Below are 16,527 nucleotides of genomic sequence, written 5' to 3' on the forward strand. Positions count from 1 at the left end.
TTTTTTTTTTAAATAACTTTTACTTAAAAAGTTGAAGACCACAAGAAACAAATTTCATGTAACAAACATGACATTGTAGGGAGTTTTCACAAAACAATTTTAACAATGCAAAATTACTGAGGACTAATGCAGATTAACAAAATAGGACAACAATTCTGAAAATAAAAAGTGGGGAATCTGCTTATTAACGAACGCTTATTAACGAACCATTATATAAAGTTTTGTTTTATTAACTGGCTTTATCGTAGAACAAAACAAAAAGGAATATACATCTGTTTGTATTTTAGAAATGCACTAGTTGGTGACCTCTAGAGGTCAAAACAAGATCGGTAAGACCTAATGCATGGTTTAGAAGTGGCGAGGATAAGCGACCATTGAAGGCTGTTGTGGAGGCCCACTGCGAACTGCTTGAGCAGTCGTCTGACTCACGAAATGGGAAAGTGCAGGTCCACTCTGAATCAGTGTGTCCAGAGCTTTCTGCACGCTAGGATTGTCAAAGTTTATGCCTACAGATGTCGCTGGTCGTTGGTTAGGTACATTATTTGGAGCTTGTGGACGAAGTTGCCCATACATACTTTGCATTTGAACAGATGGAACAGGCCTGGAAGCTGCACCCCTTACTCCTTCACCTTGAGTCAAAGAGCTAGGATGTTGGTTCACTATGGCCTGAGACCGCTGGACAGATGGACCAAGGGATGCAACATCCATTTGGGCTACTGAGCGTTGTGTAGAGGCTGTAGTGCCATAGCTCTGGCCTGGGGTAGCAGTTGTTGCTCCTGAACTGGACGGCTTGGAAGTAATAGAAGAGACTGCTCCACTATTGAACAGACTGAGAATTTTTGCCTGCAGCTCCTGTTGAGATTTGCTTGGAGTTTGAGTGGTTGGAGTACCAGAAGTCAGTGGCTGTGTCATTGTTTGACTGCTTCCAAGGGTCAAAGATCCCTCATGAGAAGTTCCAGAGCTTGCTCCCAAAGGTCTTGAGAGTTGTGCTATAGAAAAAAAAAAAAAAAAAGCACAGAACAGGCACATGTAAGATTGAGAGTTGAAGTAAAATTTTAGTAAACTAAAAAACAAAAGTTGCTATGCAGTCAGAACAATCCCTACTTACGTGTTAATGGTTCACCAGATAAAGCCAAAATTCTCTCTTTACGATCTTGTAAATAGAGTATAACCTTTTCTAATTCCTCGGCGGTAACATATCTATTATCTGCAAGCAAGTTAAGCAAGGTCATTATTCCAGGAGGTGGAGGAGCCCTTATTCCTTCATCCGTACGTTCTCTCAAAATAGCATCAGTAGACAGCTTGGCAGCTTGTCTTGCAATATCTTCACGTTCCTTGTCACGTTTCTCTACTTTATACCGTTCATAGCTTCTTGCCACAAGAACCATGGCATCTGCAAGTGGCATGTTCCGATGCTCTGTAATGATAGTATTTTGTCAAAATAGTTTTTATAGCAGTTCTCAGAAAATGCTAGTGTATACAAACGTACAGAAACAAAAAGCTGAAGTTAAATATACATAGGAAAAACCAGATACATTCATGTTGTAGATCTCCACGTAAAATGACAGCGCTGCAGCCAATAAGTGAGCTCAGGGGTTTGTGTCGTCAACACAGGTACAGCCACTGAACTCAGTTACTTGCTGCAGTTCTGTTGATACGACCTCAGTGCTGTGGACAATAATAGATACCAGGAGCAGCAACGGAAATAGACCTAAAGAGAGTGAGAAAAGTATGTATATGTATATACATACAGACATACACACACACACACACACACACACACACACACACACACACACACACACACACACACACTGCAGCCATCCAGGGAACAGGGGTTTACCCAAAATTGAAAAAGCCTTTAACAACTACTTCAATTCTTTAACATCTGTTTAAAAAGACCAACATTTGCATTGCATTTGCAGGTATCTAAGAAAAGAAAACCTGCCATATATATTAGAGCAAAAGTAAAATAAGCCCTATACTTATTAACTATGTGGCAGAAATTTTATAGTATATGACTGAACAGGATTTGAAAACGAAATGTGACATCTTGCATTCACGTTCTCAATAACGGATATGCCGTAAAGGAATAAAATAGAAACATGTCAATAAGGGAGATTTATGAAACGGTTTTAGACTTCGAACTGTGTTTATTGCTCATTCAACAATCATGGAACAACCAATATTTTGTAATTGTTGTTCCTCAAAATAAAAGCCGTACCTTTTTTTCTTATAGCCTTCCTAAATATCCTCAAAGACTACACACTTTGTGTTAACTAGAAGCAGATGACATATTACCTTGAGGTGTCCCAAACAAGATATTTACAGTGCAGGAGTGATGAGTCTGATGTTGCGGGGATATAACTATGGCAAAAGGTGTGCCCCCTCTAGTCACATCTTCCAAGACTTGCGATAAAGATACATCTGTATTCAAAAATATCAAGTCTACCAACATGCCCAAGTCACGGACCTTTCTTCCCACTGACTCTGCATATTCCCTAAAAATAAAAATAAAATATAACTAGTTAATTTTAAGCAGAGCTTTAACATGGGAAAAAAGATTTGGAGAAGAATAAAGTGAATCCAAATGTTCTACATTTTCTTACTTTGACTGCTTGTTTGCAACAACAACTGAGCACTCCACGCGGCGATCCTGTTCTGCTTTTTTTTGAAGGTCATCATAATATTGTCTATATAGCTCCTCTCGTCTACGTTCTTCACGCTTGTATCGGTCTACAAGTAGAACTCAAAACATTAGCTATAGATTCATTGGGTATCATAAGCAGAAAACTGAACTATGTAGTAAAGTTGTGCCACAAGCCACTGTTGTTAAGGGTATGATTAAGAACCTGAAACAGTTGAAAAAGAGTCCGCATTTATTGCCCTTATGGAACGGATATGTGCACAATGTAAATAAAAAACACTTTGGGCATTGAAACAGAACAGCAGACCTTTTTAGTGTCATGTTTTTGGGTTTGCCGAAAGCACTTGTAGATTGCTGCAGGAGTGGGGAGCTGTGAATTTTTTAGTTTAGTTTAATAAGTAGTTATACCAAGGTAAATCAGAAGTTAGAACAAAAAGTTTTGTAATCACTGCATTTCCTGGACTTTGGGACACTTTTAAGCAATAATACAGCTGTCTTATAGTCTGCAGGTAGCACCAGATGCCCTTGACCATTTCCATAATGATTTGGCAGAGCACTCAAAAGAGTTGAGCTCGAGAGATCGGTGTGACAGTTCAAACTTGTACTGTTCTTTATGGCCTGGAAAATCCATACGAATTGATTACTCCAGTACCCACACATCGAACCTCCACTTAGTAGTGTAGGGCAGGGGTCGGGAACCTATGGCTCGCGAGCCAGATATGGCTCTTTTGATGGCCGTATCTGGCTCGCAGACAGCCTGTGGCGTAGGAAGGGGGGGGCGGGCCGCCCCGGGCGGCAAAATGCGGGCGGCGGCACAATGCGGGGGGCGGGAATTTACCTGTTCGCATCTCGGCTTCAGAAAGATGGCCGCCGCGATCTCCATCTGCGCATGCGCGGCATCCCGCGGCCATTTTCCTGAAGCCCCAGGCAGCAGAGCGCTCCACCTGCGCACGCGCGGCCTCAGGAAGATGGCCACCCCCACCGATAACCAGACAGAGCAGGATCGCGGTCAGGTAAAACTTTTTTTTTTTTTTTTTTTTTTAATTGAGAGCGGCGATCGGGGGGGGGGGGGGGGGATGGGGGCCCGGGGCAGAAAGCTGGACACAGGGGGGCAGAAAGCTGGACACAGGGGGGCAGAAAGCTGGACACAGGGGGGCAGAAAGCTGGACACAGGGGGGCAGAAAGCTGGACACAGGGGGGCACAAAGCTGGACACAGGGGGGCAGAAAGCTGGACACAGGGGGGCACAAAGCTGGACACAGGGGGGCACAAAGCTGGACACAGGGGGGCACAAAGCTGGACACAGGGGGGCACAAAGCTGGACACAGGGGGGCACAAAGCTGGACACAGGGGGGCACAAAGCTGGACACAGGGGGGCACAAAGCTGGACACAGGGGGGCACAAAGCTGGACACAGGGGGGCACAAAGCTGGACACAGGGGGGCACAAAGCTGGACACAGGGGGGCACAAAGCTGGACACAGGGGGGCACAAAGCTGGACACAGGGGGGCACAAAGCTGGACACAGGGGGGCACAAAGCTGGACACAGGGGGGCACAAAGCTGGACACAGGGGGGCACAAAGCTGGACACAGGGGGGCACAAAGCTGGACACAGGGGGGCACAAAGCTGGACACAGGGGGGCACAAAGCTGGACACAGGGGGGCACAAAGCTGGACACAGGGGGGCACAAAGCTGGACACAGGGGGGCACAAAGCTGGACACAGGGGGGCACAAAGCTGGACACAGGGGGGCACAAAGCTGGACACAGGGGGGCACAAAGCTGGACACAGGGGGGCACAAAGCTGGACACAGGGGGGCACAAAGCTGGACACAGGGGGGCACAAAGCTGGACACAGGGGGGCACAAAGCTGGACACAGGGGGGCACAAAGCTGGACACAGGGGGGCACAAAGCTGGACACAGGGGGGCACAAAGCTGGACACAGGGGGGCACAAAGCTGGACACAGGGGGGCACAAAGCTGGACACAGGGGGGCACAAAGCTGGACACAGGGGGGCACAAAGCTGGACACAGGGGGGCACAAAGCTGGACACAGGGGGGCACAAAGCTGGACACAGGGGGGCACAAAGCTGGACACAGGGGGGCACAAAGCTGGACACAGGGGGGCACAAAGCTGGACACAGGGGGGCACAAAGCTGGACACAGGGGGGCACAAAGCTGGACACAGGGGGGCACAAAGCTGGACACAGGGGGGCACAAAGCTGGACACAGGGGGGCACAAAGCTGGACACAGGGGGGCACAAAGCTGGACACAGGGGGGCACAAAGCTGGACACAGGGGGGCACAAAGCTGGACACAGGGGGGCACAAAGCTGGACACAGGGGGGCACAAAGCTGGACACAGGGGGGCACAAAGCTGGACACGGGGGCACAAAGCTGGACACAGGGGGGCACAAAGCTGGACACAGGGGGGCACAAAGCTGGACACAGGGGGGCACAAAGCTGGACACAGGGGGGCACAAAGCTGGACACAGGGGGGCACAAAGCTGGACACAGGGGGGCACAAAGCTGGACACAGGGGGGCACAAAGCTGGACACAGGGGGGCACAAAGCTGGACACAGGGGGGCACAAAGCTGGACACAGGGGGGCACAAAGCTGGACACAGGGGGGCACAAAGCTGGACACAGGGGGGCACAAAGCTGGACACAGGGGGGCACAAAGCTGGACACAGGGGGGCACAAAGCTGGACACAGGGGGGCACAAAGCTGGACACAGGGGGGCACAAAGCTGGACACTGGGGGGCACAAAGCTGGACACTGGGGGGCACAAAGCTGGACACTGGGGGGCACAAAGCTGGACACTGGGGGGCACAAAGCTGGACACTGGGGGGCACAAAGCTGGACACTGGGGGGCACAAAGCTGGACACTGGGGGGGCAGAAAGCTGGACACAGGGGGGCAGAACGCTGGACACGGGGGCAGAACGCTGGACACGGGGGCAGAACGCTGGACACGGGGGCAGAACGCTGGACACGGGGGCAGAACGCTGGACACGGGGGCAGAACGCTGGACACGGGGGCAGAACGCTGGACACGGGGGCAGAACGCTGGACACAGGAGCAGAAAACTGGACACAGGGGCAGAATGCTTGACACAGGGGCAGAATGGAGAAACGGGGCATGATTGGAGACACGGGGCAGGATGACAGACATGGCGTCATGACTGGAGACACTGGAGGCAGGATTGGAGACAGATGGGGCAGGATCATGGGGCAGGATGGATACGATGGAGACAGATGGGGCAGGATGGGAAGATCATATGGGGCAGGATGGATACTCATGAGGGCAGGATGGGAGAACATATGGCTGGAGCCAGGAATGAGACACACGGGGGCCAGGATGGCGAATATTATTACCACAGGGGCTAATTAAGGGATATTATTACTGCAGGGATGTATTTATTTTATTTTTTGAGTATACTGGCGGGGCGGTCCTATTACTGTGTAGATTGACACTATGTCGCCTTCTTCATGTGGTGTAATGTAGAAGTTGGGAAAATTAAGTAATGTGTTCTGCAAGTGGAACTCGTGATAACTGTTATTTCCTGCAGAGACGAGTCCTGGCTGGATGAAGTGATGGCGGTCTGTGCGGGATGAAAGATGAAGGACTTCACTTAGAGACGTCACTGGTGAGTCAGTGTGTTACCTATACACTGTATACTATATACTGAGGTCCTGTGTATGTCACCGGTGATCACTGTATTACCTATACACAGACGCTGCATACTAAGTACAGATCTCCTGTGTATAATGGCACTTAGGGCTTGTTTCCACATGCGAGAAACACGTCTGTGTCTCGCATGTGGGAACCAAGTTCTGGCGTCGGCACTCCAGAGCGGAGTGTGCGGCCGCATAGGAACACATGGAGCTGCACAGCTCCGCTCCAATGTGCCGACGCCAGAACTTACGCTGGGTGTGCCTGCTTGTATGTACCACTTTAAGTAGTAAATGCTTTAGTTCCCTATGGGTCTGAGCCTCTCTTTTTTGTTCATTTTCTGTAAGACCAACACTTTTAAAAGGGCCACTGACAGATACAATTGCTCCAGCGGTCACTTAGTACACAAAGGAGTGTTCCTCTCTGCTGCACTAAGCCACCGCTGGACCTAAACAATAATTCGCTGTAAAATAATAAAATAGATAATTGACATAACTGACAATGCGTTGTGTGACATGTCCAACATTCCAGCTTCTTTCTTCTGCGAATGCCTCAAAGCTGGCATTCTCTCAACATCAGGTGGGAAGAATGCCAGCTTCCAGTCATGCGCAGGAAAAAGAAGAAGCCAGACTGCTGGACTGATGTCATGCATCGCAAGCTCACAATGTAAGTTATTTATTTAATTTTTTTACTGCTAATTACCATTGTTTCAGTCCAGTTGTGGCTTTATACAGCAGGGAGGAGCATTCCTTGCTGTACTAAGTGAACATTGGAGCGATTGATCTGTCAATGGCCCTTTAAACATATTGTACGGCTCTCGCGGAATTATATTTCAAAATATGTGGCGTTTACGGCTCTCTTAGCCAAAAAAGGTTCCTGACCCCTGGTGTAGGGTTACCCCTGAAGCACAGCTCAATCCTACATGAAGAGTCCGCTGCCACATAGCAAGCGATGAGACAGTGGAGATTCACATGTGTCACGTACAGTTTCGGCTGTCACTAAAGGAACAAATGCTCCAAAATGAGAGACCAGGTAGCAGCCTTAGAAATCTCTTCTATCAAGACATTCACTTTCTCTGCCCAGGAGGTTGCCATGGGCCGGGTGAAATGAGCCCTTTAACCTTCCAGCACTTCCTTGCCACTTGAGTAGGCTTGAGAAATGGACACTCTAAACCACCTATCAATAGTATGTTTTGAGGCTCTACATTAACTTCTCCTTCTTCTGGTTCTTTGGATTGGGACAAAAGGGGGAAGGAAGACATTCTGTAGTCTTTGGTAAGTTGGTTTGGGTTTAAAGGTTACCCTATCACCTAGGATCTGGATAAAAGGCGGGGTTATAAAGCTTGAATATCACCAACTCTTCTGGCTGAAATTAACGCTACCAGCAGGGCTGTTTTGAAAGAAAGAACCTTAAGGGTTGCTGACTCAATGGGTTCAAATGGCATATCAGTTAAGGCAGTCAAGACCAAATTTAAGTTCAGCGGTACCAAATTTACCTTAGAAATGGGTCTAGATCTTAAAGATGCTTTAATAAATCGTGATACCCATTAAGTTAACCGCCAAATCACAGGTATACAGAGCCCCAAGATCCGACACCTGTATTTTTAGGGCGTGGTGGACAACCAATTCAAGGCCCCTCAGTCGTGATTGGTTTCCTACTCTGAAGCAGAGTGGAAATAAGCCTAGCGGAAAAGTCTGCGTCCTTTCAAGATCCACGCTGTCAAGTGGAGGCTGGTTACTCATGGATGGAATTTTGGCCCTTGGGAAAAAAGATTTGGGATTTCTGGTAGGACCCACAGATCGGACACTGACATCTTCTCAGACAGAAGAAACAAAGTCTCTTGGGCCAGAAGGGGGCAATTAACACGATCCTCGCCTTCTCTGATTTTCCTTATGACCGGGGGAACTGGAGAAACTGGAAGGAAGGTATATGTCAGGCTGAAATCCCAGGGAAATGAATAGAGTATCTACAGCCAAGGGTTTTTCTGATGGGTTCTGGGAACAGAACTCCTCACCTTCCGATTTAACCTTGTGGCAAACAAATCTACTACCGGGAGGCCCAACATTTGAACTGTGTGAAGGCATCTTGATTCAGTATCCCACTCCCCCTTGTCTCAAAGGATTGCCGCTTAGGAAGTCCGCTTTGGTATTTTTCTTCCCTCTAATATGTAGGGGTGTAAGATGATTCTCCGCTACCTGAAACAGATCTGTCACTTTAATCAAATGTTTTTTGACAGAGTCCCCTCCCCTACTCTCCCTGGCAGTTTATGTAAGCCAGAGCTACACAATTGTCAGAGAGGATCTTGACATTTTGGCCCTGTAGGGATACAAGGAACTTGCTTATAGCCCACTCTACAGCCAGGTACTCTTGTACGTTTGAAGACAGGGCTTTCTCACTTACAGTCCAGAATCCCTGGACCACAACTCTACCTAGGCGGGCCCCCCAACCTGAGGGGCTGGCATCCGTGCTGACATTAACCACCCAAGGAACCCCCCTGGACAGGTTTGATACATCTAACCACCACTGAAGGGATTTCACTGCCCAAGGAGACAACATCATCTTTTGCTGTAAATGTCCCCTAAGGATAAACTCATTATGCAACGCATCCCACTGCAGAACCCTGGAATGGAATCTTACCCATTACACCGCTGGGAAGCAGGATGTAAAATTATCCAGTCGTAAGAGACATGGAGGGGATTGTTATAGCCTCTTTCACCAGGTACCGGATCTTCTCCAGCGTAGAAACTGGGTAGTGACGTTGAAGTTTCTGAATTTTTGAGTCCGGTCTGATCCCAAGAAACTAAGTTTTTAAGGGCACTAACCTGGATTTTTCTACATTTAATAACCAGCCCTAACTTTTTAGGATGGTCATTACCTGCTCCAAGTGTTTATTACATTGGTGGACTGACTTCACTAAAATCATGAAATCGTCCAGATAAGGGATGAATAAGACATACTGTTCTCAGATATGAGCTATAACTTCAGCCACTGCCTTGGTAACTTCCGCTACTGCTAGCTTAAACAGGAGGGGCCGTGAATTTGAAGTACCCAACCAACCTGTCAATGACTAATGCCACTCTAAGGTAATTGATGTTCCACATGTATGGGTACGTGAAAGTATGCATCTTTAAAACCCAAGACCGCCATGTAACAACCCCAAAAAAAGCAGTTTTATTGCAGATTTAATAGACTCCATTTTGAAGGTTTGCTCCTTCAGGAAAGTATTCAGGGCTTTCAGATTAATAGTCCAGCAGTCTGGTTGGATATCAAAAGATGGGGGGAGTAGAACCCCTTCCCTCTCTCAGACTTTGGGACTTCCCGGAGGATGGCCTTCCAAACTAGATCCAGAATTTATTTTTGTAGGGGAGACTGAACTGTCTGGGAGGGGCAAGACGAATGTTCCCTGAGAAACTGACTAACTCCAACCTCAGACCCGACCTAATCGGGCTGATGATTCAGTTACTAGCCGAAATGCTTTCCCAGGCAGGAAGAAAGCCTCCCCCCTACCTGGACTGGGAGTCATCATTGACTTTCAGGGAGCCCTAGAAGAGGACCTGAACAAGAGTCCCCTACCTCTTCCTATGCGATCCTGACATTTGTCCCGATCTTTAGGAAACTTTCTTCAGACAAATTTTATTTTTCAGAAATATTGCCTATTGGTAGGCATGGACAGACAAGGAACCCTTTCTTTACATTTCACACTTTTTCAAGGATCCCATCCAGAGCAGAGCCAAAGAGGTACTCTCCCTCTCAAGGGATGGAACAAAGTATTGTTCTGGCCTGGATATCTCCAGGCCAACACTTCAGCCACAAACACCTATAGGCAGCATTAGAAATGGTGGCAGATTGTGCCACCAACCTCAGAGTCAGCAGAGCCATTCGCTAGAAAAGATGCTGCACCTTGCATCGGCAGGATGGTGGACAAGACATCAATGATTTGGCTGTGCATGTTGCTGCTAAAGACGGCTTCAAGGCACCTGCCGATGTCTCCCAAGTACCTTTACAAAAAGTGTGCTTTCCTATCCAGGGGGTCTCAGTGCTCCCATATCAACAAGCAGAGGCGCTCTCCTGAACACTGTAGCAATTGCATAATCCAGTCTTGGGGCTTTGTCCCAAAAGGATGAAGAAGGTTCCTCAAATGCGACTTTCTTTTAAAAGAAGGGTGAAGCCCTTCCTTTTTGGCCTCTTCCACTTTTTCTGGACCAGCCCCTGGATCTTCTCATTTAACGGAAAGCACCTCCTCTTCCTTTGATCTGGGCCACGGAACATCAAATCCTGCACAGACCTCTCAGTCCTAGTGTACACAATGCCCATGGTGGATCAGACTGCTTTCACCAGTCCATCAACTTCATTTAAAAAGAAAACAATGGTGCCCTCCCCAATCAGAGGCGGAGGCTGGCTAAGTTGAAATAGGCGGGTCATCCTCGATCTGAAACAAGGGATACATCAGAAACTGGGGAGAGATCCATATCAATTTCCCTTTTCTGCTTCTCTCTTAGGCCTGAGTCACACTAGACCGTAATACGGACGAATGCTATGCCATAACAAAATCGCATAGCACTCGGACCAATGTTAATCTATGGGGCAGCTCCTATCATCCGTTGTTTTCTCGGCCATATTCAGGATCCGAGTGAAATCGCAGCATGCTGCGATTGTCAGCGTATCTCGGCCGGGACTCGCCAATGCAAGTCTATGGGTGCGAGAAATACTCGCACACCAAACGAACCATCAATGTGACATCCGTGTGGCATCCTTATGCAATGGGATTTTAACATGAGCTTTTACATAGCGAGAACTGCTGTATGTAAAAGCTCATGTTAAAATCGCATTGCATACGGATGCCATACTGTTACTAGATACGAGAAAATCACATCCTCGCATTGCACACAGATGACATACGGATCACTGTCCGGGACCATTTGTGTGATTTTCGGCCATCACAATCGGACCGATTTTTTATACGGTTAAGTGTGACGTCTGCCTTGGGGAGGGCCTTGCTGATATCAGATTTAACAATGGATCTCAAACCAGTAGAAAAACCTGGGGCCTCCTCCACCACAGTTTGTTATATGCATGACTGACATAGCCTCTTTTCATAGGAATCTACTAATACAGTGTTTCTCAACTCCAGTTCTCAAGACCCACCAACAGGCCATGTTTTCAGGATTTCCATAGGTGATGGAGTTGATGCTGAAGCAGGTGATGAAATTATCACCTGTGAAATACTAAGAAATCCTGAAAAGTTGACCTGTTGGTGGGTCTTGAGGACCGGAGTTGAGAAACACTGTGCTAATAGGTTTCAGCACAGAGCACACTCCTTGTGCTTGAACTTTAACACACTTCTTTCCCTGGTAAAACAGACAAGAAAGAAGAGGAGGCCTAATTATTAAGTGAACTTTCACGAAAATCACTTATCACCTTGACTCAATCTAATGGTACCGGTTTGGAGGCTGCAGATTTGTCCACCCTGTTTGAGGTTTGCTGTCTAGACCGGCTTGCTGATCCACGTCTCTCTGAGGTGCAGCCACCTCCGCTGACACGAAGGCAACGCTCAATTTGCTCCTGGGGCTTCCCATGCAGTGGCTGCTTTAACTCCATCTCCAATATGCACTAGAGGATAGATGGGCTGGGAAGCACCTGTGCAGTGGTGCCAGAATTCTATGCCCCTGCTCCCAGTACCTTGTTACTTGCAGGTCATATGACCTCTTAACAGCTTTCGAGTCATCATTGCCAGGACTACACACCCCGCCTCTTCTCAGTGGGGAACTCCTCCCCACCACCTCCAACGCTCCAGCAGTGACCCATGTGCGACTGCCCTCTGGGCGCGTCACTTGTCACATCAAGAGCGCTTCCGGACGATGTCATTGGCTGTGCCCCCAGCAGTGGCAGCTCGTCCTCCACCCCTCTTCTAGGAATGCAGTACACTACAGCGACCTCGTATTTGTGGGGAAGAAATGCAAGGCAGGGCAGGCACTTCCTGCCTGCTGACTGAGCTGCTATCCCCATGCAGGGGACGCCGCTCATTCTGACTGCACATGTGTGCAAGCCCCTTTGAACCCATGTGGCACCTTCTGCATCAGCCGAAGCAGAGACGGGATCCCAGCCTGAACCAGCTGTCCAGGCTTGGAAGAAATCCTCGATGATCTTCTTTACACAAGTGAGCCTGTAAGGGTATGTTTCCACGGTAAGTAAACGCTGCTTGTTTGACGCTGCAGCGTCAAACAAGCAGCGTCCAGATGTTCCAGCATAGTGGAGGGGATTTTATGAAATCCCGTCTCCACTATGCGTGGAAACCCGCACGCGGCGGCCCTGCGACTCCGGACATGCTGCGCGTCTTTTCAGATCGCAGCATGTCCGTACACCTTGCGGGGACGCAGCGTCCCCGCAAGGCATATCACAGGGCCCTATGGCGAGGGGTGCGATGATCCCGGATGTGTACTGTACACATCCGGCACCATCGCGTCCCAGAAAGGGGGCGGGGCTTAGCGCCAAGCGGCTTCGCCGCTGCGGCGATACCGCCGCCCATCCGTACCGTGGAGACATACCCTAATAGGTTCCGCTTTCAAAGTACATGAACACAACTAATGCAGGAGAGCGGTGCTGCCTTTTTAGCCTGTATGTTTCCGGTCCTTAGTGGGTGGGTCCCCTGTCTCATGGGGCCGTCATGGGTGATTTTTCTTTTTTTAAATCAAAGTTCAAATCACACCCCTTTTGCCCCACTAAAAAGTAAAAACAAACAAAAAAAAAACCCAACGAATTTTGGTATAGCTGTGTTCAGAAATGTCTGATCAAAATCTAGATTAAGGTAATCTGATCGATAAACAGCGTAACCAGCAAAAAAAAATAAAAATGCCAGTATTACGTCTCTTTTGCCTCTGCAACATTGCAAAAAAGCGTGATAAACATTGTATCGACCCCCAAAGAGTACAATTTAAAAAGTCAGCTCACTTCACAAAAAATAAATTACAGCACCAAAATTCCAAAAATTGAATGGATACGGTTATTTAAAAATGTCGACAAGGCAAATCATTTTTTTTTTTAACAAATTCCCGAAATGTTTTTAACACCTAAATAAAACAAACAAACCAATACATGTTTGGTATTCACGTACGCACACTGACCTGCAGAATCATATTGCCAGGTCACTTTAACCATGTAGCGAACATGGTAACTAAAACACCCAAAAACATTGTGGAATTGCATTTTATTTTTCAATTTCCCAGTACATTATGTGGTAAAATGAATGGTGTCATTCAAAAGTACAACTCATCCTACAAAAAGTAAGCTGTCATACGGTTATATGGCCAGAAAAATAGAAATGATGGCTCTTAAGGATGAAAAAAAACTGTAAATTGCCAAGTAGTGAAAGGGTTACGCATCTGTTAAATTAGCCTAAAGAAGGGTTGAAAGCAACATTTTAATATTCTACACCATACCTTAACCCCTCCATGATCCCAGCTTTTTCTGTTTTTGCCTCTTTCGCTCCCCTTGTTCCCAGAGCCATAACAATTTTATTTTTGCGTCAATATGGCCATGTGACAGCTTATTCTTTTGAACGACACCATTGGTTTTACCATGTCATGTACTAGAAAAAGGGAAAAAAAATTCCAAGTGCGGTGAAATTGCAAAACAAGTGCAGTCCCACACTTGTTTTTTGTTTGGCTTTTTTGCTAGGTTCACTAAATGCTAAAACTGACCTGCCACTATGATTCTCCAGGTAATTACGAGTTCATAGACACCTAACATGACTAGGTTATTTTTTATCTAAGTGGTGAAAAAAAAATTCCAAACTTTGCTTAAAAAAAAATAAATAAAAAAAAAAAATTGCGCCATTTTCCGATACCCGTAGCGTCTCCATTTTTCATGATCTGGGGTCGGTTGAGGGCTTATTTTTTGCGTGCCAAGCTGGCGTTTTTAATGATACCATATTAGTGCAGATACGTTCTTTTGATCGCCCGTTATTGCATTTTAATTCAAAAAAACGTAATTCTGGCGTTTTGAATTTTTTTCTCGCTACGCTGTTTAGCAATCAGGTTAATGCTTTTTTTTTATTGATAGATCGGGCGATTCTGAATGCGGCGATACCAAGTATGTGTAGGTTTGATTTAGGGGGTGATTTAAACTTCTATTTTTTTATTTTTTTTTTACTTTTGCCATGCTTCAATAGCCTCCATGGGAGGCTAGAAGCTGGCATAGCCAGATCGGCTCTGCTACATAGCAGCGATCATCAGATCGCTGCTATGCATAAGAAAAACAGGTGTGCTATGAGCGCCGACCACATGGTGGCGCTCACAGCTAGCCGGGATCAGTAACCATAGAGGTCTCAAGGACCTCTATGGTTACTATACAGAAGCATCTCTGACCCCCGATCAGGTGACGGGGGTCAGCGATGCGCTCATTTCCGGCCCCCCGGCCGGAAGCGCCGGTTGAATGCTGCTGTCTGCGTTTGACAGTGGCATTTAACTAGTTAACAGCGGCGGGTGAATTGCGATTTCACCCGCCGCTATTGCGGGCACATGTCAGCTGTTCAAAACAGCTGACATGTCCCGCTTTGATACGGGCTCACCGCCGGAGCCCGCATCAAAGCGGGGGTTCTGACCTCGGACGTACTATCCCGTCCGAGGTCAGAAAGGTGTTAATGTCGCAATGCACATTAGATGGCTGTAGGCCAAGTGATACTTCAGCTGAACGCCTTCCTAGATAATTTTCCTAAAGGAGAGGTCAATGTGGAGCAGAATGCTCCTGTGTTTTCTGTGGGAAAGTGGTCAGCTGACAAGAACAATGAACATCAGTCCTAAATCAGACATACGTGATCGAAATCTCCCACATCAGTTGGCCAATGCCCCATACACAATAGACCGTCAAAACAGTGGTCCGACAGACTTCAGTCTAAGGGCTCCTTTTCACTTGTGAGAAATACGTCCGAGTCTCGCAGTTAAAACCAAGCTCTGGCGCCGGCACTTGGGAGATGCACGCTCCGCTCTGGAGTGCCGCCGCCAGAACGTGGTTTTAACCCGCGAGACTCGCACGCATTAGGAGCCCTAATGTGTAGGAATCAGATAACAGGTATCTACACTGTGTTCCAAATTATTATGCAAATTGGATTTAAGTGTCATAAAGATTTAATTGTTTTGCTTTTCAAATAAACTTGTGGATGGTATTGTGTCTCAGGGATCAATGGATCACTGAAATCTATCTTAAACACATGTGATAATTAGTGTTCCAGGTAATTCAAATTAAAGGAAAACTACTTAACATTGATGTTCCACATTATTAAGCAGGCCACAGGTTTCAAACAATATGGAAAATAAAAAGGATCTTTCTGCTGCTGAAAAGCGTTAAATAGTGCAAGGCCTTGGACAAGGCATGAAAACATTAGCTATTTCACGAAAACTTAAGAGTGATCATCATACTGTGAGGAGATTTGTGACTGAAAGAGCGCAGACAGAGTTTATGCACATAAAGGCATAATGAGGAAGGTTTCTGCCAGACAAATTCATTGGATTAAGAGAGCAGCTGCCAAAATACCATTACAAAGCAGCAAACAGTTATTTGAAGCTGCTGGTGCCTCTGGAGTCCCTCAAATCTCAAGGTGTAGGATCCTTCAAAGGTTTGCTGTGGTGCATAAACCTACTATTCGGCCACCCCTAAACAGTGTTCACAAGCAGAAACGGTTGCAGTGGGCCTAGACATACATGAAGACTAATTTTCAAACAGTCTTTGTTTACTGATGAGTGTCGTGCAACCCTGGATGGTCCAGACGGATGGAGTAGTGGATGGTTGGTGGATGGCCACCATGTCCTAACAAGGCTGCGACATCAGCAAGGAGGTGGAGGAGTCATATTTTGGTCCAGAATCATGGGGAAACAGCTGGTAGGGCCCTTTAAGGTTCCTGAAAGTGTGAAAATGACCTCTGCAAAGTATATAGTTTCTGACTTGACAACTTTCTTCCATGGTATAAAAAGCAGAAACGTGCTTCTTCATGCATGACAATGCACCATCTCATGCGGCGAAGAATACCTCTGAGTCATTGACTGCTATGGGCATAAAAGGAGATAAACTCATGGTTTGCCTACCATCTACCCCTGACCTCAACCCTATAGAGAACCTTTGGAGTATCATCAAGCAAAAGATGTATGAGGGTGGGAGGCAGTTCACATCAAAACAGCAGCTCTGGGAGGCTATTCTGACTTCATGCATAGAAATACAAGC

General features: G+C 47.0%; 1 protein-coding gene across 5 annotated transcripts in view; it reads right to left on the reverse strand.

The window, feature by feature from the left end:
- Nucleotides 1–16,527, reverse strand: part of NCOA5 (nuclear receptor coactivator 5) — a 64,237-nt gene continuing 47,710 nt past the window's right edge. For all 5 annotated transcript variants that reach the window (XM_077251700.1, XM_077251696.1, XM_077251698.1 and 2 more), the window contains 4 exons: nucleotides 2,610–2,736; nucleotides 2,302–2,501; nucleotides 1,109–1,417; nucleotides 1–989 (listed from right to left, as the gene is read on the reverse strand). In XM_077251700.1, the coding sequence (XP_077107815.1) occupies nucleotides 349–989; nucleotides 1,109–1,417; nucleotides 2,302–2,501; nucleotides 2,610–2,736 (1,277 nt within the window). In that variant the 3' untranslated portion in view covers nucleotides 1–348. The remainder of the gene's footprint in view (nucleotides 990–1,108; nucleotides 1,418–2,301; nucleotides 2,502–2,609; nucleotides 2,737–16,527) is intronic.

Source organism: Ranitomeya variabilis, chromosome 4 (genome assembly GCF_051348905.1).
Source record: "Ranitomeya variabilis isolate aRanVar5 chromosome 4, aRanVar5.hap1, whole genome shotgun sequence".
Lineage (NCBI taxonomy): Eukaryota > Metazoa > Chordata > Amphibia > Anura > Dendrobatidae > Ranitomeya > Ranitomeya variabilis.